The 24,920-nt window shown below is 43.0% G+C and overlaps 1 protein-coding gene across 1 annotated transcript in view; it reads left to right on the top strand.

Annotated features, from left to right (window-relative positions):
* LOC127433997 (protein phosphatase 1E-like) overlaps positions 1-24,920 on the top strand; it is a 72,189-nt gene that overhangs the window by 38,342 nt on the left and 8,927 nt on the right. The window contains exons 2-5 of the mRNA XM_051686408.1: positions 5,584-5,705; positions 19,480-19,679; positions 24,234-24,422; positions 24,545-24,688. Of these exons, the coding sequence (XP_051542368.1) occupies positions 5,584-5,705; positions 19,480-19,679; positions 24,234-24,422; positions 24,545-24,688 (655 nt within the window). The remainder of the gene's footprint in view (positions 1-5,583; positions 5,706-19,479; positions 19,680-24,233; positions 24,423-24,544; positions 24,689-24,920) is intronic.

Genomic DNA, 24,920 nt, shown 5'->3' on the forward strand with positions numbered 1-24,920 from the left:
TTTTTGGAATTATAACCTAAATATAGAATATGGCTTGCATTTGCCACACAAAAAATATAAGTATTTTAACCCTTAAGCATATACCTTGGGTCTTTAGTGACCCGGACCTCATTCCACCCCCTGTTCCCCATCGATTATTTGGAGTTGTGCCCACACCTCTTTAGTATTCCTTAATATTTCTCTTATAAATAGTGTAACACACACAAAAAATAAATAAATAAATACATAATATTTATATTAAGTACCAAAAGTGTATAGAGTCATTAGAGACACTAGGTATGTAAGAGTTTTTTTGTTTTTTGCACTTCTATTTATATTTGTATTATTATTTCATATCTATATATGTTTGATATCACAGGATATTTATTTCTTTGTTTATTACAAGACAAATGAGTACTATATTCAGACAAATAAATACTATATCACATGGATTTTCTGTGTGACAACAGTGAATAATCAGTATCACATACACGTGTACACACACTCACCGGCCACTTTGTTAGGTACACCTGTACATCTACTTATTCATGCAATTATCTAATCAGCCAATAGTGTGGCAGCAGTGTAATGTATAAGATCATGCAGTTATGGGGGCCTGGGTAGCTCAGCGAGTATTGATGCTGACTACCACCCCTGGAATCACAAGTTCGAATACAGGGTGTGCTGAGTGACTCCAGCCAGGTCTCCTAAGCAACCAAAATTGGCCCGGTTGCTAGGTAGGGTAGAGTCACATGGGGTAACCTCCTCGTGGTCGCGATTAGTGGTTCTCGCTCTCAATGGGGCACGTGGTAAGTTGTGCGTGGATCGCGGAGAGTACCATGAGCCTCCACATGCTGTGAGTCTCCACGGTGTCATGCACAATGAGCCACGTGATAAGATGTGCAGATTGACTGTCTCAGAGGAGGAGGCAACTGAGACTTGTCCTCCGCCACCCGGATTGAGGTGAGTAACCGCGCCACCACGAGAACCTACCAAGTAGTGGGAATTGGGCATTCCAAATTGGGAGAAAAGGGGGATACAAATTTAAAATTTATATAAAAAAAAAAAAAGATCATGCATTTATGGGTCAGGAGCTTCAGTTAATGTTCACATCAACCATCAGAATGGGGAAAAAATGTGATCTCCATGATTCCGACTGTGGCATGATTGTTGGTGCCAGGCGGGCTGGTTTGAGTATTTCTGTAACTGCTGATCTCCTGGGATTTTCATGCACAACAGTCTCTAGTGTAAAGAGAATGGTGTGAAAAACAAAAAACAACCAGTGAGTGGCAGTTCTGTGGACGAAAACGCCTTGTTGATGAGAGAGATCAACGGAGAATGGCCAGACTGGTTTGAGCTGACAGAAAGGCTATGGTAACTCAGATAACCGCTCTGTGCAATTTTAGTGAGCAGAATAACATCTCATAATGCACAACATGTTGAACCTTGAGGCGGATGGGCTACAACAGTAGAAAACCATGTTGGTTTCTACTTCTGTCAGCCAAGAACAGAAAACTGAGACTGCAGTGGGCCTACTATTTGTGTACCTCAGCAGAAATCCAAATTTGTCAGACCAGGCGATGTTTTTCCGATCGTTTATTGTCCAGTTTTGGTGAGCCTGTGCCCAGTGCAGCCTCAGTTTCCTGTTCTAAGCTGACAGTAGTGATACCCAGAGGGGTCTTCTGCTGCTGTAGACCATCCATTACAACTATCACCTTCCTGTCAGCTTGGACCAGTCTGGCCATTCTCCTCTGACATCTGTCATTAAGAAGCCATTTTCGCCCACAGAACTGCCACTCGCTGGATGATTTTTGTTATTCGCACCAATCCTTTTTCACTCTAGAGAATGTTGTGGTGCTAATGTTTCAGTGATTGACTTGATTTACATTTGACATTGCTGTTTGATGAAGAAACAACATGGAAATAAACTATAGCAAGTACAACACATGAACAGAATTATATGACTATTGTCATTTGGATGTACTACTGAAATTATGTAAGTTGTGCATCTATTTAGGCTCCATAAGTGCCTGAGAAAATACATATGTGTAGCTTATGTTTAGCTTATATGTTATGTGTAGCTCATTATGTGTTTAACAGCCAGTTGCTTTTCATGAACTTTCAGTGTGAAAGTAATGAATCCTGATCTAGGTTTGTCCTGATTTGTTGCATTATCTCTTTTATATATGAAAAATAAAATGTCAATATAGATCCAAATATATTTAATTCTATTATATTCTAAATATCTTGAATTTCTTTTGAAAATCTATGTTTTGAAAACACTATCTGGGAATTTTGAAGATCCATTTGTGATAGATATATGTGCCGGGTCTCGAAAGACCCGAATATGTGTGTTTGGTGAAATTCCCATGCATTTAAGGGTTAATGTCAATACTTGTAAATGAAAATAATAATCGTGATTACAATATCAAGCTAACTGACAATTACTATTTTTGTCATAACTGTGCAGCCCTCGTTGTAGCTATTTGTAACATACTATACAAACATGTATAAGGCATATTAGTAGGCATTATGAATACATTTACCTTTATAATGCTTTTATGTGCAGGATTCATGAAAGTGTTACCAGAAACCTTCAGAAAAGGAAAACATAGATTTTAATTCAGTAATTTTTTATTTTTTTTTATAATTTATTTGAGACAGTGGTTCATAAATAGAGCCCGTCATAATAACTGTTTTCAGGATTAGGACATCACATTATTGGATGGCTCTGTTATCCTCTCCCATCAGGCCACAGCTGAGGCTATTAATTCAACAGAATGTTGGCAAGCTCTGCTCAAACTCCTCACAGACAGAAGGTGGTTGGGAATGGTACATTGACTCCACACTCCAAGACATATTTAGAAGCATTCTAAGGCATATTTATTCACATAGATAATTTTGTTCTGCTCATCAGAGAATTGTACACATTCACAGTTAGATACGTCAGTTTTTATCCTTTTAGTGCTTTTAAATAGACATCATTAAATAGGGCATCATAAAATATATTGTTTACTCTAAATGTATAATGTATTTTAGTAATTGCAGCTATTGGATTTGCTATCAATTTTTATACTGCCTGGCCAAAAAAAAGGTCACATACTTTAATATTTAGTTGGACTGCCTTTAACTTTGATTACAGCATGTATTCGTCATGACATTGTTGCAACATTTATTTCCGTCCAGAGTTGAATTCATTTTTGGCCGAGATCTTGATGAAGGGAGAGTCAAACCACTCCGTAAAGTCTTCTCCAGCACATCCCAAAGACTTTCAGTTGGGTTAATTGTTAATTGTGGTGGCCAATTCATGTGTGAAAATGATTCCTCATGCTCCTTGAACCACTCTTTCACAATTTAAGCCCAATGAATCTTGGCATTGTCGCCCTGGAATACGCCCGTGCCATCAGGGAAAAATCCATTGATGGGTAACCTGGTCATTCAGTACATTCAGGAAGTCAGCTGACTACATTTTATTGCCACATAATGTTGCTGAGCCTAAACCTGACCAACTGAAGCAACCCCAGATCATAACACTGCCTCCAGAGGCTTGTACAGTGGGCACTATGCATGACGGGTGCATCGCTTCATGCGCTTCCCTTCTTACCCTGATGCGCCCATCGCTTTGGAATAGAGTAAATCTGGACTCATCAGACCACATGATGTTTTTCCATTGCTCTTCAGTCCAATCTTTATCCTAGCAAATTTACATCTTTTTTATCGATTAACCTCACTAGCAAGTGGCTTTCTTGTGGTCACACAGCTGTTTAGTCCCAGTCCTGTAAATTCTTGTTGCATTGTGCATGTGGAAATGCTCTTACTTTCACTATTAAACATAGACTTGAGTTCTACTGTTGATTTTTTACGATGTGACTTCAAGCATTTTAGTGATCTCCGATCACGATCATTCAAGATTTTTTTCCGACCACATTTCTTCGCGAAGCTGATGGTTCACCACTATCCTTCCAGGTTTTAATAATGTGTCGTACAGTTCTTAACCCAAATCCAGTGATTTCATCAATCTTCTTAGTTATTTTCTGTGCTTGATGCAGGCCAATAATTTGCCCCTTCTGAAACATAGTAACATCTTTCCATGACCACGGGATACGTCTTCCGACATGGTTGTTTAAGAAATTAGAAGCTACACACTGCATCATTTAGGGTTAAAAGAATTGTTACCAGCTGAAACATATTAATCAATGCAATAATGATCCAATCATAGGTTCTGAAGTACCTGCTTATTTAAATCCAAATGGCAACTTATTTTTTTTTTTTTTGGCCAGGCAGTGTATAAGCCAATAACTTGTAATGGACTCCATTTAACCAATAAACATAAAGAAGTAAAACATAAATACTTAGTGCTGGTTCACAGTCAAAACCAAATGTCATGATTTACACCTGTAATGGTTTCAAAGTCAGTGTGAATCCCTTTTTGCAACCCATTTTACTTCGGTAATGTGATGTATTACCAAGTGAAGTGAAATTAATTGAGAAAACTTGTAGGGCGGGACTTGATTTTATTTACTGGTAATTGATTGGATTGTAAAAAGTGGACGTTCCGTTACAGAATGGAGCGAAATTTCATAAATGACAATTTGATAATCATAAACATCATATGAAAATGGGGAATTTTTAGCCCTTATCCTAAAAATCATTTACATTTATTTAATGGGGAGGTCCCCTCTATTTGGATGAGAATTCTACGATCATCTCTTATGAAATGCTCTAAGTGTTGGCTCTTGATTTCATAATGTGCAGTTGTATTTATTCTCAGTGATCCAGCAGGGTCTCTTAACACAGTGGAGTGCTTGGAGTGTATTTCGGTCATGCTAGTTTTAGAGTGCCTCTCCATGCTCTCTGAAGCCATCAGAGCAACAAGCCCTAAAAGGATAATGGCATCAGTTTTAACTACTGATGCCATGGGGGGGGGGGGAGTCTCTTCCACGGCTTTGCCTGATTCCCCCCCCTCCAGTGGTTCTGCCTCCTGACCCAGTCCCTGCCCTGTGGCTGCCCCCTAGGCCTCCTGATTATCATCCTTGGATCCTTCATCTTCTGCGTCATCATACCCTCCTCATCCATCGTTGTTTTAACACTTTTTAACATGAAAAATATTATACACATCACATTTAAATGGATAGTTCACACTGAAATGAAAATTCTGTCATCATTTGCTCATGCTCATTTTATTCAAAACCTGTGTGACTTTGTTCTTCCATGCACAAAAAAGATGTTTGGCAGAATGACAGCCTCAGTCAGTGTCACTTTTATAGCATCTTTTTTTTTCCCCATACATTGAAAGTGAATGGTGACTGAGGTTCACTGATACTGTCTCTTGAAGTTTGCAAGGGTATTTGGGTCAGTGTTTGGTCCATGATGATCATGAAATTAGTTTTAATGTAAGAAAACATTTTCAGCTGGAGAATCTTGGTCATGTTCTGTTTTGACCTGTGCATAATGCTTTTGCATTATCACCTCACGGTTAAACGAGTGCTCAATTTGTAATGCTATTAAAAAAAAATGTAATCAAATACTCACAGTGATCTTTTGCATAATGTTTCCACTATCTACTAAACAGACGTATAAATCTGTCTCTTCTCTCTTTTGCAGTAATTGCCCTTTCTCCTTGGCATCAGCCCTGGCCCGTGGTACAGCTGATTGTATCCTTCAAAGTGATCTCTCCATGTACCATCTCAACAAGTGTGTGGAGGACGAAAAAGACACGCTGCCTCGTGAGTGCCTCCATAAAATAACCAAACTGCATAAATGTCATTAATGCATAAAAAGCCAATTAATAAAAAAGGAACTTGGATTGTAAGGTCTGATTTTGTTTAGCCATATTTTTTAGCTTACTGGTTCCTTTACAATGTCAACTTTACTGTCTGTAATTAGTGTGCTGAAGAAACAAGTATTACTGGTCACCAGCATTGTGTTTTTCGACACTGGTACAGTATGCTGGTATGTTAACCCAACATGGTTTGACAAGCTACTTGGCTACACGTAGACAACTGCTCTGTTTAAATTTCTTTACCAGCAACACCACATTAGTTGACCTTCTTAAATCAACAAGAACTAGATGATTTAGTTTAGCCAGCATGATGGCCTTGGTCAACCAGCTGTAACGTTGGGTGTCTAGAAGTGGGAGGGGAAGAGAGGTGACGCAGGAGTAGATTCATTCAATCCTTCTTAAACACAAATTAGCACTTCATTAACACAACGTGACACTTCAAGGATTGACAAAGGAGTGGGTAAAACTAGAGGATATTTATACAAAGAGAACTAATGAGTGAATGGAATACAGGTGAAGATAATGAGAAACAGATGGAAGTGATGTGGGCAATGCACTATGGGAAATGAAGTCCGAGGGAAAACTTCAAAATAAGAGTCCTTGAAGAAAATGAGGGAGACAGACTGTGACATTTACCCCCCCCCCCCAATGACGGATGAGGAGGGTATGATGACGCAGAAGATGAAGGATCCAAGGATGATAATCAGGAGGCCTAGGGGGCGGCCACAGGGCAGGGACTGGGTCAGGAGGCCTGGGAGGCGGCCACAGGGCAGGGACTGGGTCAGGAGGCAGAACCGCTGGAGGGGGGGACTCTGGGGAATCAGGCAAAGCCGTGGAAGAGACTGAGAGTGGAGCCAAGGGAGGCGGAGCCATGAGAGGCTCGGGGCTGAGAGCCGTGGAAGAGTACAGGCCGAGACTGGAGCATGGGCAGAGACTGGGGAACGACCTCCGTGGTTGGGAGCATGGGCAAAGACTGGGGAGGAGTCCTTTTCCTTCTCTTCCGGCCAGCAGGGAGCATAGTTACATGTCGAGGCTACAGGCACTGGCTCTGGGACGGTCGAGGCTACAGGCACGGGCTCATAAACCGTGGCAGGCACGGGCACTGGCTCATAAACCGTGGCAGGCACGGGCTCATAAACCGTGGCAGGCACGGGCACTGGCTCATAAACCGTGGCAGGCACGGGCACTGGCTCATAAACCGTGGCAGGCACGGGCACTGGCTCATAAACCGTGGCAGGCATGGGCACTGGCTCATAAACCGTGGCAGGCACGGGCACTGGCTCATAAACCGTGGCAGGCACGGGCACTGGCTCATAAACCACGGCCGCTACCGCTGACTGTGGCAGGGAATCGACCACCGGAACCTGAAGAGGATGAGCACCCCCCCAAAAAAATTTAGGCGAATAGAATGATGAGGAGTTACCTTGGAGATAGGGGGCATGGAAGGCGCGGAGACAGGGGCCGTGGAAGGCATTACCTTGGAAATGGATGATACTGAGGAATAATGGATGAAGAGTGTGGCTCGGACATATTCTAAGAAGGAAAGATTATCCACTTCCAGAAGAGCAGTGGGACGGTGGAAGTTCAAGCCCATTCCGTAAATGGCACAGATGGGGTGGAATTGGCGAGTTGACAGAACATGGTGGTATAATCCAGGAGAGGAAGGTCTTGTTTAAATAAATCCATGAATAATCCAGTAAACTCCATAATTCGTGTAGGTCAGGATGAGTGGAAAATGAGGATTAGAGGGATCGTTGAAGTAGAGGAGGACGTTTGAAAGAACAGGTTAGTATATCCATATTCTCTGTGTTGGTCAGTCCTTCTGTAACGTTGGGTGTCTAGGAGTGGAAGAGAAAGAGAGGAGACACAGGAGTAGATTCATTCAATCCTTTAATTATTATCGTTGGAGTAAAACATTTGCTGGAGTGGAAACAAACTATTAAATGTAGCACTTCATTAACACAGTGTGACACTTCAAGGACTGACAAAGGAGTGGGTAAAACTAGAAGATATTTATACAAAGAGAACTAATGAGTGAATGGAATACAGGTGAGGATAATAAGAAACAGATGGAAGTGATGAGGGCAGTGCACTATGGGAAATGAAGTCCGAGGGAAAACTTCAAAATAAGAGTCCTTGAAGAAAATGAGGGAGACAGACTGTGACACCAGCTTCATTAGAAAAGCAGTGTTGGTACACTAAATAAAATATTTACCTAAAAAATGTGCTTCATATGGTTACATCTGAATTTGCTGGTTTTATCCAAGTCAAAAAAAATTATTACTGAATCAACCAGAATATGTTAAGTTGCACCAACAAAACTCATTTTAAGGCTTAGATCAGGTAGAAGTAGCCCCTTTAGGTAACAATTGGAGGTTACTACTTTTTACTGTATAGACCAGTCAAGTTTTGCTGGTAAACAGTATTGATATGCTGGTTCAAGAGGTAGACCAGCACTAACCTGCCTTAACCAACAAAACCACTTTAGTTGACCGGCTTAACCAGCAGGAACTCTCTTGTTTTAATAGGTTTACTATCAAGACCATTGTCAACCAAACACACGATGCTGGTTGACCTGCTTCACCAGCCAAGTTTTGCTGGGAAACAGCCTAGGCATGTTGGTCCAAGAGCTAGATCAGCATTTAACCAGCACTAATCAGCATAAACCAGTCTGGATCAGCATAGTAATTCATGCTGGTTTAAAGGAATAATTCACCCAAAAATGAACATTCTCTCATTATTTTTTCACCCTGCTATCCCAGATGTGTATGACTTTCTTTCTTCTGCTGAACACAAATGAAGATTTATAGAAGAATATATCAGCTCTGTAGGTCCATACGATGCAAGTGAATGGTGACCAGAACTTTAAAATCTTCAAAAATCACATAAAGGCAGAATAAAAGTAATCCTTAAAACACTAGTGGTTAAATCCATGTCTTCTGAAGTGATATGATAGGTGTAGGTGAGAAAAAGTTCAATATTCAAGAATTTATTTTACTGCAAATCTCCTCTTTCACGTTCGCATTATTCTTATGTTTTTTTAGCAATTCGCATTCTTATTGCATATCACCACCTACTGGTCAAAGGTGGAGATTTATAGAAAGAAATGTCTTAAATATTGATCTGATTCTCTCCCACACCTATCATATTGCTTTTGAAGATATGGATTAAACCACTGGAGTCTCATGGATTACTTTTATTCTGCCTTTGTGATTTTTGAAGATTCAAAGTTCTGGTCACCATTCACTTGCATTGTATAGACCTATTGTATAGTTTGTGTTCTTCAGAAGTAAGAAAGTCTGAGATGGCATGAGGTTAAGTAAATGATGAGAGAATTATCATTTTTGTGTGAACTATTCCTTTAAGCTGGTATTTTCAGCAGGGTAGCCATACATTGAAATAGAGATGTTGCACAGGCCATCAGATTTTAATGTTTTTCTTGACACTAATGACCAAAAAGATAACTGATGTCATGAAGTGGCAATAAAGCCAGTGAATGAAATGGATATGTATTGAAGTTTTGCTATTGTGTAGAGATCACGTAATATTTTATCCGAATGTAGGCCATTCTGCACAATTTTAAGCCTCCTATTCAACTGCAAATTTAGGTGACTTACTTACTTAACGTTGGCCTGAATTGCTTTCTTATTTTTCTATATTCGAATTGAAATGGCAAAGGAATATGAGGTGGTAACGGCTGCAAATGCACCACACAATTTGGGATGGTGTCGAGAGGAGAGCACACATCTGCTATTGAGGCTTTTATTGCATGCCTAATGGAGCTCATTCTTTGAGCATCTCCAAAGATGAATTCACATTTGAAGGCCCGACACTTCTCTTTGTCATGATATTGTGTTGAATCTGATTAATTTCCCCCTTACTTCCCTCTCATCATAAAGACTCTTTTGTAGACAGATTATGTCATGATCTTAATTTTTTTGGACAACAGTCAGATAATGACTGAGACACTAAGCTTCAGATAGAGCATTAAAATAAGCTAGATGCAGCGCAATGCATATAACAGAACACAGGTGTCTCGAGACTCTTTTACAAGTTTACGTTCTTTTTTTACCTGACATAACATCTAAAAAAATGTAGTGCTCCTGCACAATACACTGAAAAACAGCTGGATGTGGTGCAACGGTCAGTGATGTCTTAGTGTATGCTTACATAGAAAAACATTGAAAATAGAATACAGACAGACACAATAGCATGTTTGGTGAACTGCACTTGAGTCATGCAGTAACAGTAACAAAAGTAGAGACAATTCAAGTGATTTTGGTTGGAATAAAATGGATGCTTCTCTTACACATCAAATCCCAAAAAATATTGGAGGCTTTTTAGTGATCATGCAACAAAATAAAGAGGAAATGTTCTACAGTGGTTTATACAAAGCATGCATATTTGCTTTATGGGCTCTCAGTTTAGGATTTTTTTTTTAAATAAGGCAATCACATGAGTTGTTAATGTTATGTAACTGATCACTATAACGGAACAATATAAGTGAAAATATATGTCTATAACACACTTTTAAGTGCCCTCCAAACAAACGGTCACTGGCAAATCTACTGTAATAGAATAGCATTTTTGCAATGAAATGTTGCTTGCAAAAAAATGTATGTCATCAAAATATTTTAAACCACTTTTTAAAAGGCCGTCAGAAAAGTGCAGTTACACGGATGAGCCAAAACATTATGACCACCTGCCTAATATGCTGTTGGTCCTCCTTGTGCTGCCAAAACAGTGCCGACCCACTGAAGCAAGGACTGAAGGTGTCCTGTGGTATCTGGCACCAAGACATTAGCAGCAGATCCTTCAAGTCCTGTAAGTTGCGAGGTGGAGCCGCCATGGATCGGACTTGTTGGTCCAGCACATCCCACAAATGCTCAATCGAATTGAGATCTGGGGAATTTGGAGGCCAGGGCAACACCTTGAACTCTTCATCAGATTCCTCAAACCATTCCCAAAGATTGTGTGCAGTGTGGCAGGGCGCATTATCCTGCTGAAAGAGGCCACTGCCATCAGGGAATACCATTGCCATGAAGGGGTGTACCTGATCTGCAGCGATGTTTAGGTAGGTGACACGTGTTAAAATTAACGTCCACATGAATGGCCGGACCCAGGGTGACTGGGGCAGAGGGGCTCTGCCCAAGGAAGACGCAGTTTGCCAGCAGGGAAACGAATTAGCGGAAGATATAGATCGCATGGGGTTAGCCTTACAGGGAACCGCCACATGCGGAGCACCTATCCCAGAACCGGGCTCTTAGTTAGCACGTGTACTGGGCCGGCAGTGAGTCTCTCCGAAAACTCGATTGCCACAGGGCTCGGAGGAAGTCAACCAGGGAACAAATTTTGTGAACACTACTGGGAATTAACGGCACACGTCTTCAGCTCAAAAGGAGGTGGAAGGCGCTATGTGCAAGCGATACACCCAGCCGGCTATCCCGGGCTTATCCGCTTGTGTTGCGTGCCACTACCTGGGACGAAACCGGTTCCACCCGGCGGTTGTAGAACCTTGCAAAGGTGTTGGGTGTTACCCAGCCCGCTGCTCTGCAAATGTCTGTTAGAGAGGCACCTCTGGCCAGGGCTCAAGATGCCGCTACACCACGGGTAGAATGGGCTCGTAGCCCTACCAGGGGTGGCGTGTTTTGGGCGAGATATGCCATAGTTATGGCGTCAATGAGCCAGTGGGCGATCCTCTGCTTGGAGACAGCACTTCCTTTCCGCTGTGCACCAAAGCAGACAAAGAGCTGCTCAGAGATTCTAAAGCTCTGCGTGCGATCCAAATAGATGCGTAAAGCGCGCACCGGACACAGCGACGACAGGGCTGCGTCTGCCTCCTCCTGGGGCAGCGCTTGTAGGTTCACCACCTAGTCCCTAAAGGGGTGGTGGAAACCTTGGGTACATAGCCCGGTCAGGGTCTCAGGATCACGTGAGAGTAACCTGGACTGAACTCCAGGCACGTTTCGCTGACAGGGAACGCTTGTAGGTCACCTACCCTCTTGAAGGAAGTGAGCGCAGTCAGGAGGGCAGTCTTCAAGGAGAGTGCCTTAAGCTCAGCTGACTGTAAAGGCTCAAAGGGGACTCTCTGTAGACCCTGAAGAAATACAGAGGTCCGATGAGGCACGGCCTGGAGGGATTCAGCCTCCTGGCGCCTCTTAGGAACCTGATGATCAGGTCGTGCTTCCCTAAGGACTTACCGTCGACTGCGTCATGGTGTGCTGCTATGGCAGCAACGTACACCTTCAAGGTGGAAGGGGACAGCCTCCCTTCCAACCTCTCTTGCAGGAAGGAAAGCACTGATCTGACTGCGCATCTCTGGGGGTCTTCCCGAAGGGAAGAACACCACTTAGCGAACAGACGCCACTTAAAGGCATACAGGCGCTTCATAGAGGGAGCCCTAACCTGAGTGATCGTGTCTACCATCGCAGGTGGGAGACAGCTTAGGTCTTCTGCGTCCCATCCAGGGGCCAGACATGGAGATTCCAGAGGTCTGGGTGCGGGTGCCAGATGGTGCCCCTTCCCTGAGAAAGAAGGTCCTTCCTCAGGGGAATTTGCCAGGGGGGAGCTGTCGCGAGGAGTGTGAGGTCCGAGCACCAAGTCTGGGTGGGCCAGTAGGGTGCTACCAGGACGACCTGCTCCTCGTCCTCCCTGACCTTGCACAGGGTCTGTGCAAGCAGGCTCACTGGGGGAAACGCATATTTGTGAATGCCAGGAGGCCAGCTGTGTGCCAGCGCGTCTATGCCGAGGGGGGCCTCGGTCAGGGCGTACCAGAGCGGGCAGTGGGGAGGATTCTTGGGAGGTTGACTCCCTGTCGAATCGACTCCAAACCAGCTGGACCACCTGAAGGTGGAGTCTCCACTCTCCCCTGAGGGTAACCTGTTGTGACAGCGAGTCCGCTGTAGTGTTGAGGTTGCCCGGGATGTGAGTGGCTTGCAGCAACTTGAAGTGCTGCTGACTCCAGAGGAGGAGACGGCGGGCAAGTTGTGACATACAATGAGAGCACAAACCACCTTGGCGGTTGACATATGCTACCGTTGTCGTGTTGTCTGTCTGAACTAACACGTGCTTGCCCTGGATCCATGGCCGAAACCTCCGCAGGGCGAGGAGAATTGCCAACAACTCGAGGCAGTTGATGTGCCAATGCAGTCGCAGACCAGTCCAGAGGACGGCGGCTGCGTGCCCATTGCAAACAGCGCCCCAGCCTGTTTTGTAGGCATCTGTTGTGACCACGACACGCCTGGGGACCAGTTCTAGAGGAACACCTGCCCGTAGGAACGAGAGGTCGGTCCAAGGGCTGAAAAGACAGTGACAGACCAACGTAATGGCCACGCGGTGTGTCCTGTGGCGCCATGGCCGTCTCGGGACTCGAGTCTGGAGCCAGTGCTGAAGCAGCCTCATATGCATCAACCCGAGCGGGGTGGCCACCGTCGAGGATGCCATATGCCCCAGGAGCCTCTGAAAAAGTTTCAGTGGAACCGCTGTTCCCTGTTTGAACGCCTTCAAACAGGCCAGCACCGACTGGGCACGCTTGTTCGTAAGGCGCGCCGTCAAGGAGACTGAGTCCAACTCCAAACCGAGAAAAGAGATGCTCTGAACTGGGAGGAGCTTGCTCTTTTCCCAGTTGACCCAAAGCCCTAGTCGGCTGAGGTGTGTGAGCACCAGGTACCTGTGTGCGCACAACATGTCTCGAGAGTGAGCTAGGATTAGCCAGTCGTCGAGATAGTTGAGAACGCGAATGCCCACCTCCATTAATGGGGCAAGGGCAGCCTCTGTGACCTTCGTAAAGACGCGAGGGGACAGGGACAAGCCGAAAGGGAGAACTTTGTACTGATACGCCTGACCCTCGACACGAACCGCAGGAAGGGTCTGTGTCGAGGAAGGATCGAGGCGTGGAAGTACGCATCCTTCAGGTCTACCGCCGTGAACCAATCTTGATGCCGGACGCTCGCCAGAATGCGTTTTTGCGTCAGCATCTTGAACGGGAGTCTGTGTAAAGCCTAGTTCAGAACTCACAGGTCCAAGATTGGCCTCAACCCACCGCCTTTTTTCGGTACGATGAAGTAGGGGCTGAAAAACCCTTTCTTCATCTCAGCTGGAGGGACAGGTTCTATCTTCCGTAGGAGGGTAGCGATCTCCGCGCAAGGTAGCAGCGTTTTCGTCTTTTACCAAGGTGAAGTGGACACCGCTGAACCTGGCGGATGCCCGGTGAAGTGAATCGCGCAGCCGAGTAGGACGGTCCGGACCAGCCCTCGTGACGGATTGGAAAGCGCAAGCCATGCGTCCAAGTTCCGCGCAAGGGGGACCAAAAGGACAACGTCATCGGACGTACCGGCAGGTGGGGCCTCGTGGCAGGGTGGATCTCGAGGTGTCACACCACGTCGTGGCCGTGCTGGGTCTAAGGACATCGAAGCACTTACCTGGCTCCATGTGACCACCCCCGGAACAGCCTGTGACGGGGGAGAAAGAGGCCTGTCCTTGTGACCCGTGGAGACTGTCACATCGGGGGCGGATTTGTGCCACAGCTGGGCGCTCAGGGGCGGGAGACCGCCGCTGGAGCGCAAAACCTGCCAAATAGAGTGGTGGACGGTGGTCGTGATGACGGCCGTACACACCGGATACGTGACCCAGGGAACAAGGAAACTGCTCTTGAGTACTGCAGCCACTTGGGCATGCAGCGCAATTAAATGCAAAAGGTATCAAAAAGACGGAGATCTGCTTACCAGCTCCAGAGCAGCGGGTTTCGTTGTCCCTGGGTCACCCGTCTCAAGGGTGCTTTGTAGCCTTTCATGGGTTCTGGGCGGCCGCGAGACGGGTGGCGTCTGCTTCCTGCAGTGGGCTCCACGCCGGGGCTGGGCCGAAGGGGCGGGCTGCAGCGGAGCCGGTGCAGTCACCACAGGGGGACGCCCTTGGCGATGAGTAGACAGGGTGCGGGATCTTGAGCCGCGCTGGGGCAGGATATGCCGGCTAGCATCCATCTACTGCTCTACCATCGAAAACTGCTGGGCAAAGTCCTGGACCACTAGTGTGGCCATCGTCCGCCCAAGAGACCGCGCCGTGACCTCCGTCACTCGGAGAGTGAGGTCAGTCGCTGAGCGCAGTTCCTGCATCAATCCCGGGGCGGAACTACCCTCGTTCCTTTAGCGCCTTGGTAGACTTGCAGGAGAGCCATGGCATGCAGGGCGGAGGCGGCTTGTCCAGCGGCACCGTAGGCCTTGGCCATCAGAGACGACGTAAACCTACAGGCCTTGGACGGGGGCTTTGGGCACCCGCGTCAGGTGGCGGCGCTCTGCAGGCATAGGTGCACCGCGAGCGCCTTTATCCACCGGGGGATTGCCGAATAGCCCTTGTCCACCCCACCATCGAGGGTAGTGAGGGCGGGGAAGCTGAAAAGATTGGGCAGTAAAAAGTGCCTCCCGCGACCTTGTCAGCTCCTCATGCACTTCCAGGAAGAAAGGAATGGGGGCGGGGCATGGCTTTGAGCGGCGCCGCGAGCCCAGGAACCAATCACCGAGCCTCGAGGGTTCAGGGAAGAGCAGTGAAATCCACTCTAACCGACGCTCGCGGCTGCCCGGGAAAGCATGTCGTCATCTCCGCGTCAGCCTGTGACTGGGCAATCGACCCCGAAGGGAGAAGCCCAGCTGAGGCTTCCGACTGGACGAGTCCGCTCTCCGATGCTGCGCTCGAGAGCTCATCACTTTCGCGGGCTCCGAATAAGAGGTCGAACTCGCTGTGAGACGAGCCGGCGGACTCACCCAGAAGCCCGATCGGGGCAGACGAGCATGCTGGGGAATGGGAGGTCTGCGGGGGGATACCCGGCGGAGGCGGTCCCATTGGGGTCCCCAAATCGCCCCCAGTGCTAGCCCGTGGGTAAAAGGACCGAGGCGGGAGCCTCTGGGGTGGCTCGCTTTCTTACGAAGGCGAGCCGCGACCGCAACATTGCCATGGACATATTCTCGCAATGAGAACATGACCATCCACGAACGCTGTCTCCGCGTGAGCAGTGCCCAGACACGAAAGACAGTGATCGTGACCGTCAGAAGGCGAGAGATAACGAGCACAACCAGGAATAACACAAAATCGGAAAAGCATCTAAAAAAAGACGCGTCTTTAAAAAGACGTTCCATTTGTGCGCTCTTTTAGAGAAATATATACTCTTTTAGAGGGGAAAAATGCTCTTTCAGAAAACATACTCTCTAGTTTTTCTGCCGAAGCGCCCAGGGGCGTTCTCTGCAGTGCACCAGTGCAGAGGGGGGAGAAGCCGCTGAAATGCGCCGTCAGATCCAGCAGAGGTGAATGAACAGTAGTATTCAGCTCAATGAGCATGACCGTTCGGCTCCGAAGAGAAAATTAGTGGTTGCATACCAGCTCCTTTTATACCCGTATGTCCAGGGGAGTGGCATGCAAATACCACTCGCCAATTTTCATTGGCCTTTTATCAAAGACCAGAGGTGTCTCGGGCTCCCAAGAGTGACCCCTAGTGTCACTACATCGACACCAACGTCGAGTGAGTGACAGATAGGGAACCATGTTTACATGAGATTTGAAATCACTGGGTTATACTATGCTTTGGGCGTTAAAACACAACATCTGTGCACTTTGGATAATATGGTTAAAACATCGGTAAAGGTGTTTACATGCAACATGTAATCTGGGTAATGGGCAAATATAGGTATGCAATTTTTTTCCACAACTGTTTATGACCTTACGCTGATAAAGGAAGACCGCATAAGGCATTTACATGACTGTACACGTTATCGCCTTTTTAAGCATAATTGGTGTAAGATTGCAGGTGTATACGTGATCAATGAAGAACGATTTTTTTTGCAAAAACACATTTGTTTTCAAACTAGTTTCAAACACTCGCATTTTCCATGGTTTGACCAAACAGGTAGTCCCTACCTGAACTCATGCCATTTGTTGAGCTAATGTTTTCAGAATGTTTTTTAGATCAGGCTACTCAAATAAACTAACAAACAAACAAATGGATTGCAATTCCATTTGGTGCCACAAGCAGCACAGAAGCTACCATAATTCTGCCATAATTCTTTAATTTTCATACCCTCAACTCGGAAAAGCGAGGCTCAAAGAAAATTTTACAATTGTCCCACTGGTAATTACGACCTTGTTTTGGTATTCATGTGCACTCATCTCATCAATATGGCCATTCAGACATGATTTGAAGGCAGCTTTTGTGGTTCATACAGAATTTAAGCAGATCTTATCCTATCTCCATGTCAGAAAGTCCAGCCAGCGTTATCTTATGAGTTGGCATGAGTTATGAGAAATTCATATAGCACACACTTTCCTGAGTGGAAAGTAGATTTATAAGGCCAGATGGAATGTAATCTATTTTGAATTTACTCACTAGAATACTGTATGTCAGTGCTCAAGAACTCCACTTGAGCTGAGCCTGGTTTTTCTGAGCCGGGACAGTTGATCAATGGTTTCATGCAAAATACATTCCTTTAAACAGTCCTATATGGCGTATCCCAGCAGGAGCACGGAGTGTGTTCAGTGTGAGTCATAGCAGTGGGAACGACTCGCATCAGGCTGCCTCTGTGTGCTGGTGGTCAGACAGACGTCTGGCTCAAGGCAAAGGCAGTACATACTGTTCACCAGCGCAGCACTGAAATGGCAGATTAAATTTAGATTCAGTGCCCACGGAAACAAGACAGAGAGAGATAGAGAGAGAGAGAGAGAGAGCACATCTAAAAGGCTAAGAGAAGACTAAAGAGCATGTAATGTCTGCTTTTACGACCATCAAACAATCTAAAAGGCTTCTTCGTCCACACAATGCTAAAATACATACATCAAAAGCAGTATTGGGGTGGACTGATGGACAGAATAGGAAGGGGAGGTGCTGCCTTACCGCTACAGAAAAAGAACTCAATAACTGGAATCATAAAGCAGCAGACACTCCATTAGGCAAATTCGGCACGTTGCCTGGAGTTTTGCATCTTTACAAATCATGCAAACACAATTGCCTGCCTGACGTTTTTATTAGATTGAGGAACAAATAACTAGCCAATGAAGTTATTTGATAGAACTTTTTAACTGCTTACTTCGCCCAAAAATTCAAATTCTGTCATCATTCATGTCGATCCAGACCCGTATGACTTCCTCCCGCACCTTGAGACACCTGCATGTGTGCCGTTCATTGTGCTGCATCTAGCTTTTTTGACAAAGCACAATACATTCAGTGTGAACGGACCCTTAGTGAGTCAAATTTAGAAAATGAAAAGAGCAAAGCTTCTGCTAAAATGAAAATCTACCTAAAGCTAATGGCAAGTTACAGATGGATGCAAGCTTAGTCAAATGAAATACATGGAACACATTTATTGATTTATTTAGTGATTTAATGCTTTTATATTTTTTTACTATTTAAATATGATTTATTTAAATATTTATCCATTTATTTTATGATTTAATTTTGAGATATTTGGCTCTCTATTACAAGGTGCTGGCAAGCTCCAAAACGCTTAAAGACTCAAACACTACATTCCAATTCTTCTGAAGCCATACGATAGCTTTTTGAGAGGAACGGACCGAAAGTTTAACTGTTACTCATTGAAAATCTTGCCCTCTGCCATAGCTCACAAATTTAATTTGCACTTTTGCATATTCAAATTTGGTGCATCGTGTTACGTTTACAACATGCGAGAACCAATGGTGTTTTGTGTCAATGACATCAAAACTGACGTGAAACATCTTGATGCACCGAGATACAAGTTTGGAACAACATGAGGACAATGATATAATTTTCATTTTTGGGTGAAAAAATTAAGCCTTTAATAGGCACTTCTTAATTCTACATATTTTTGTTAAACAATAAGCCAGTAAATTGTCTATCAAATGTTTTATATTACTGTCTGAAAGATACTGTAGGAAAGAGTGTACAGTTCAAAGGTGAGCACAGGTGGGTGTGAAGGGAGGGGGCAGATGGACCTATGAAAACTTCACAGAATAAAGGAACGCCAGTCTTTCCTCATTGAGACTAGAGCTGGAACAAACCCATCATCATCAACCAATCACCTCTCTTTCTCTCTCAGTTGGCAGATGGCCTATTTTGCCTACTGTTCTCAATTCCATTTCTAATGAGCATTTAATCAGCAGCTCATGCACACTTCTTTTCCAATATGAAATTGAATGGCACATCTGTTTGTGTATGGTTCATGTGTGTGTTTTTATTTTACAATCTATTGACATGAAACAATGGCTACTGAGTCATCATAAAATAAATGCAATTACACCAGCTCTGCATGTTTGTGTTTCCTTGTGAACTGCAGTATGTGGGTATTGACATGAAACACTTTTGAAGGTTGATGTCCTGTGGCGTGACATGCTATACTCTTTTAAATAGCATTTTGCTATTGTATTATTATTATTATTATTATTATTATTATTATTATTATTATTATTATGCATGCAGCTGTTATGACATCAGATCAGTTGAGAGATTACAGAGAATAGTTGTACTTTATGATGAAAAACCTCATTTGTCACACTTCAGGACATTTAAAATAAACTAGTGAAGGCAAAGAGGTGATAGAAATGGTAAAATAATTTAAAAGAAAGGGTGACCATTCACAGCAACTAAAATGTACACTTTCCCCAATCATATACATTTTAATTTAAAATCTTGATGTTGATTAAAAAAAGTCCATGGACATGTTATGCATCAGCTACCCATGAAAATATTTATTTTTCCTCAACAGAGATTGAGTCGGTGAAGCTAGCACGGTTGGTTTTTAATAAGCTGTGCGAGACGTGCTGTCATTGGCTCAAAGAGTTCCCTTATCGCCGCCGCCACTTGCCGTACTACGAGACCTCCATCCACGCCATTAAAAACATGCGCCGTAAGATGGAGGACAAACATGTCGTCATTCCTGATTTCAACACGCTTTTCAATCTGCAGGTATGGCTTTGAACATGTCTTAAAATCACATTTTATTTCTGGTAATAAACACCAAACATAAATAATCCTATAGTTAAAGGTGCTGTACAAGAAATTTCAGATTTTACTAACTTCAGTCACACTCCCTCTCTCCAAAACCTGACCCACCAAAGACATCCTAAACATGGCAAATGATTCACAGATAGAGAGTGTTTCTGATTGGCAGGTTTGCTGTTTGGACAGAAAATATATACAGTACATATTTTATTTATTTATTTTTTGTTTTGTTTTTTATAGCACCCGAGCTGTCACAGATACAACTGTGGTTTCTCAGGAAACCTATTTCAGTGATATCTATCAGGTATAATTTTAGGCGTTGTATTCTAAGAATCACTTAGAGCACATTTAGTGAATATAGAGATGTTTTTGTCTTTTCTTAAAGGGATAGTTCACCCAAAAATGAAAATTCTCTCATCATTTACTCACTCATGCCATCCAAGATATGTATGACTTTCTTTCTACTGCAGAACACAAACGAAGATTTTTAGAAGAATATCTCAGCTCTGTAGGTCCTTTTTAATATAAATCTCCACTTTCACTTTCAGATGTGATAGCGAAACTAAACAGGTGCCACATGTGACTTTCAGAATGTGAAAGTGAAAGTGGAGATTTATAGTAAAAAAGGATTTAAATATTGATCTGTTTCTCACCCACACTAATCATATCACTTTTGAAGATATGGATTTAACCACTGGAGTCATATGGATTACTTTTATGCTGCTTTTATCTGGTTTTTGGACTCCCATTTCTGGCCACCATTTACTTGCATTGAAAGGACCAACAGAGCTGAGAAATCTTCATTGGTGTTCAGCAGAAGAAAGAAAGTCATGCACATCTGGGATAGCATGAGGGTGAGTAAATGATGAGAGCATTTTCATTGTTGGTGAACTATCCCTTTAAGATTATTTGACCTCTTTTATTGATACACTAGCAAAGTGAGGGCAGAAAATGATGGAGAGAAGAGTTTAAAATATGATTGTGAAACATGAGCACCAGGGCTCAATGTGGATGAGCATCTGCTAGGCCACAGCTCCAGCCCACAGGCAAATTCTAATGGCTACAAAATCTCATGGATACTAAGGCTGACAACAGCTTATGATCGTTTTGCTCAGAAAGTTTTTCAAGGCCTTCACAGAGTTTAATCTTTGTTGATTTCAGTCTACTAGGCCTTAACAAATAGCTCCCCCAAATGTATGAAAACCAAAGAAAATAGTTGAGTCTCTAGATAGATTTTAAAGCAGTGATACACTTTGCATCACTTTCCATTATAATAGAATCGTGTTGATCTTATCTTACACTGAAGAAATAGCATTATATAATCTCTTTCCTGTCAGTGTAATTTCCACTGGAAAGCAATAAGTGTACACAGATTTGCTGTCTCATGTCTAGATCTAGCCTACTTGATATTTCAGATGAGATGTGTAGGCTATGCTTCCCCTTATGAGAGCAGACGGTGTGGCATGAAATAGACCCTCCTCAAAGCACGACTGTGGGGAATATTCCATTTTGATGGCCGCACGTTTCATCAATAAACTCTTCCCTTCCACACTTTACTCATAAACTTTTAATCTGTCAGCTTGGGTAACTGTTAGTTTATAAATGCTAGTATTTTACTGGTATTATTGGCAAACACCAGCATCCCTTTGCCGTAGGCTAAGAGAAATTAAAGACTACTCAGCCATAAATGGACATAATTCAGTGCATTTAAAGAGAGAGAGAGAGAGGTAAACATAACTCCATCATTGGTCTTCATATGATATTCTATATGAAGTTAAGTCAATATTTATTTATATAGCACATTTAAAAAAAAAAGTAGTTGAGCCCAAGTGCTGTACAATTCAGAAAAAAAAAAAAAACTAATTCAAAGGTCTCTTGTCCACTTACTTTCTTGTACCGGGTTTACACTGCACATTAGCGACATGACAAAACTACTGTAATAAACAAATGTTGTGCCTCTGCAATGTAGTCAATTGTTGCACATGCAATCACATGCAGTGAACACACATCACGCATCACAATCCACACAGTATCTATCCTGAATAGTACATGAAGGATTATGATTAGTGCATTCCAAATCATAGTATGTAGAAAATAGTAAGCCAAAGTGGCCAGATCATGCTTTTCGGCTGATATTGCCTACAATCCCTTGTGAAAAAGAAGAGCTCTTGGTGCTCTTCTTTGAATGCTTTTCTTTCAACTTTTTCAGTTTAAATCAGTTTTTTAATGTATGAACAAAATGTATGTAACAGAAATGGTGCAAAAATAATGACAAGTTTCCTATACACTCATTGGTCAAACAAACAGTTAGTCCAACCCCAAACTCATGCTATCCTTTGGGCCAGTTGGGATGCTCACACAGAGTAATGTTTTGAAAGCATATTCCAGTGCTGGTGTACTCCTTTGTAACAGACTCAAAAGTATGTAGTTTCCCATCACCACTGAAGTACATACTTTTAGTGCATAGTATAAGTAGGTGAATTGTGCCAGAGTGTGTCACAGTCATAGTAATGGAAGTTCATCAATCGTCTATAATGAATTCCTAATTTACACCAATGAAAGCTTATCCAATCTGACCAACCCTGCTGTGGAACTAAGCCATTTCATTACTCTTAAGCTGCTGATAATTAAAAGCGATCAACAAGAGGGAACATGAACATTTGATTTGCATATATTTCTCATGTGTAATATTTCATTTAGCCATGTTTGCTGCAGTTTATTAAGAGAGCAGCTTCAGACGTGTTGAATGCCAGGGGTTGGCACGTTTTTGTTTTCTGTTCTGTAGGGATTGAAATACGTTTTCAAGGATTTATATCAATTAAGGATGGATTATGAGATCTTTTTCGTGGAAATAACCTATTTTCTTAATAACAACAGGAACATTTATTTCAGTACAGTGAGTGACTATAGCAAAATATTTCTAATCAAAATGTTATGAACTCAAATGTGATGCATTAGTAAACCATTGATTAGGCTAATTTGCCATGATATGGAAATTAGAGACAAATTGTTTATTGACCTGGAAATTAAAGGAGTTTTTTACACTTTAATATAACATGTAGGTCTAATTAATAAAAACATATTATTGCACGGCTCTCTGGAATATTGATTCTGATTGGTCGATCATGGCTTTCTGAGGACAAATATTTTCTTATAATGACCACTAGTCTGTATAATTGACTGTTGTCCTTGGCAACCAATCTCCAACCAATCTGTGCTAGTTTAATGTCTCATGTGTCACTCCGCACTGTCTTCTCACATAATAAAGTAATATGAACTCAAATTAACATGTCAGCTCCATTCACTTGTTTGGTAAGTAGCTGTGTAATAGGATAATGCAAGGATAATGTTAAGTCAGTTCAGTCTTTTGATGACTACAGCCCCATAGACACTCTGTGCCAGTGCGTTGATGAAATTAACAGTTGGAAGTGCCGAAATTTCCTTCAGTTAAACAACGACAAGACAGAGGTTGTATTTGGCAACAAAGGAATCTTGGTGTCATTTTGGAGTCAGACCTTAGTTTCAGTAGTCACATCAAAGCAGTAACTAAATCAGCCTACTATAATCTAAAAAATAAAGTGAGAATTAGATGTTTTGTATCCAGTCTAGACTTAGACTTAGAGAAACTTGCTCATGAATTCATCACCAGTAGGATGGAGTACTGCAATGGAATTCTCACCACCCTTCCCGAAAAGACCATTAGACACCTGCAGCTCATTCAGAATGCTGCTGCCAAGATTCTCACCAGAACCAAAAATTCTGAGCATATTACTCCAGTCCTCAGGTCTTTACACTGGCTTCCAGTTGCATTTAGAATTTATTTTAAAGTACTATTACTCGTTTATAAATCACTCAATTGCCTAGGACCTTAATAAATTGCAGATATGCTTGTTGAATATAAACCAATCAGACCTCTCAGATCATTAGGATCAAGTCAGTTAGACATACAGAGGGTTCACTCAAAACAAGGTGAAACTGCATTTAGCTATTATGCCACCCGCAGCTGGAACCAGCTTCCAGAAGAGGTCAGGTTTGCTCCAACAGTAATCACATTCAAGTCTAGACTAAAAACACATCTGTTTAGCTGTGCATGTTTTCACTGAGTGCTGTGCTCCAATAACTGATTGTATTGCATCATTTTATTTCTGTATTCTTTTTTCTATTCATTTTAATAATTTACATTTTTGTATTACTTTTTATTCTTATTTCATGTTCTTAATTTGTTTTTATTTATTTTTTATTTATCTTGTATTTTCTTTATCATTTTTATGTAAAGCACTTTGAATTGCCATTGTGTATGAAATGTGCTACATAAATAAACTTGCCTTGCCTTTATAGCAAAATAAACCCTTCAGGATGATATAAGATCATCAAAATAACCCTGTCAGGGCTTCGTTTGTGATAATTATACTGGCTGTACATTATCCCTTATATATTTTTTAAACAAAACTTGCATAACATTGAACATTGTAACAGTGATTTTATGAAGTGAAGCTAACAGAAATCATATGCATTTAGGATCAGGAAGACCAGGCATTTTTTGCCGTGTTTGATGGTCATGGCGGGGTGGACGCTGCCATCTATGCTGCCAATCACCTGCATGTTAACCTTGTCAGACAGGAGATGTTCAGCAAGGACCCGGGAGAGGCCCTTTGTCACGCCTTCAAATTGACAGATGAGCGATTTGTACAGAAGGCCGCACGTGAGGTGAGTCCAAACCTCATAGACAGACTCTCTGACATAAAGATAAACACTAATTTTAGCCCTTTCTACAGTGACTACATCTGTTTGCGTCCAAATGCCTGAGTCTTTGTATTTTTGTGGAACAGACCCTACGCTGTGGCACCACAGGGGTCGTGACCTTTCTGAGGGGACGCACACTGCACGTGGCCTGGCTGGGTGACTCACAAGTCATGATGGTGCGGAGAGGTCAACCGGTGGAGCTGATGAAACCACACAAACCAGACAGAGAGGTGAGAAACACCAGATAGAAAGACTAGTGTATCGTTAGGCAGATTTCTATCAGAAAGATTAACCCTTTAAGCTCTGAGTGTTTTTAAAGATTTCCTGTTTCAGTGGCACACCCATAATTAAAGGCTTATAACTCAACAACAAAACAAGGAGGGTCAAGTTTTTGGTATCATTTTAAAGAAAACTTTTCAAATTGTTTAATGATATAGAATATGATAAATTTTGAGACTCTCA

Source organism: Myxocyprinus asiaticus, chromosome 43 (assembly GCF_019703515.2).
Source record: "Myxocyprinus asiaticus isolate MX2 ecotype Aquarium Trade chromosome 43, UBuf_Myxa_2, whole genome shotgun sequence".
In the NCBI taxonomy this organism is placed as follows: domain Eukaryota; kingdom Metazoa; phylum Chordata; class Actinopteri; order Cypriniformes; family Catostomidae; genus Myxocyprinus; species Myxocyprinus asiaticus.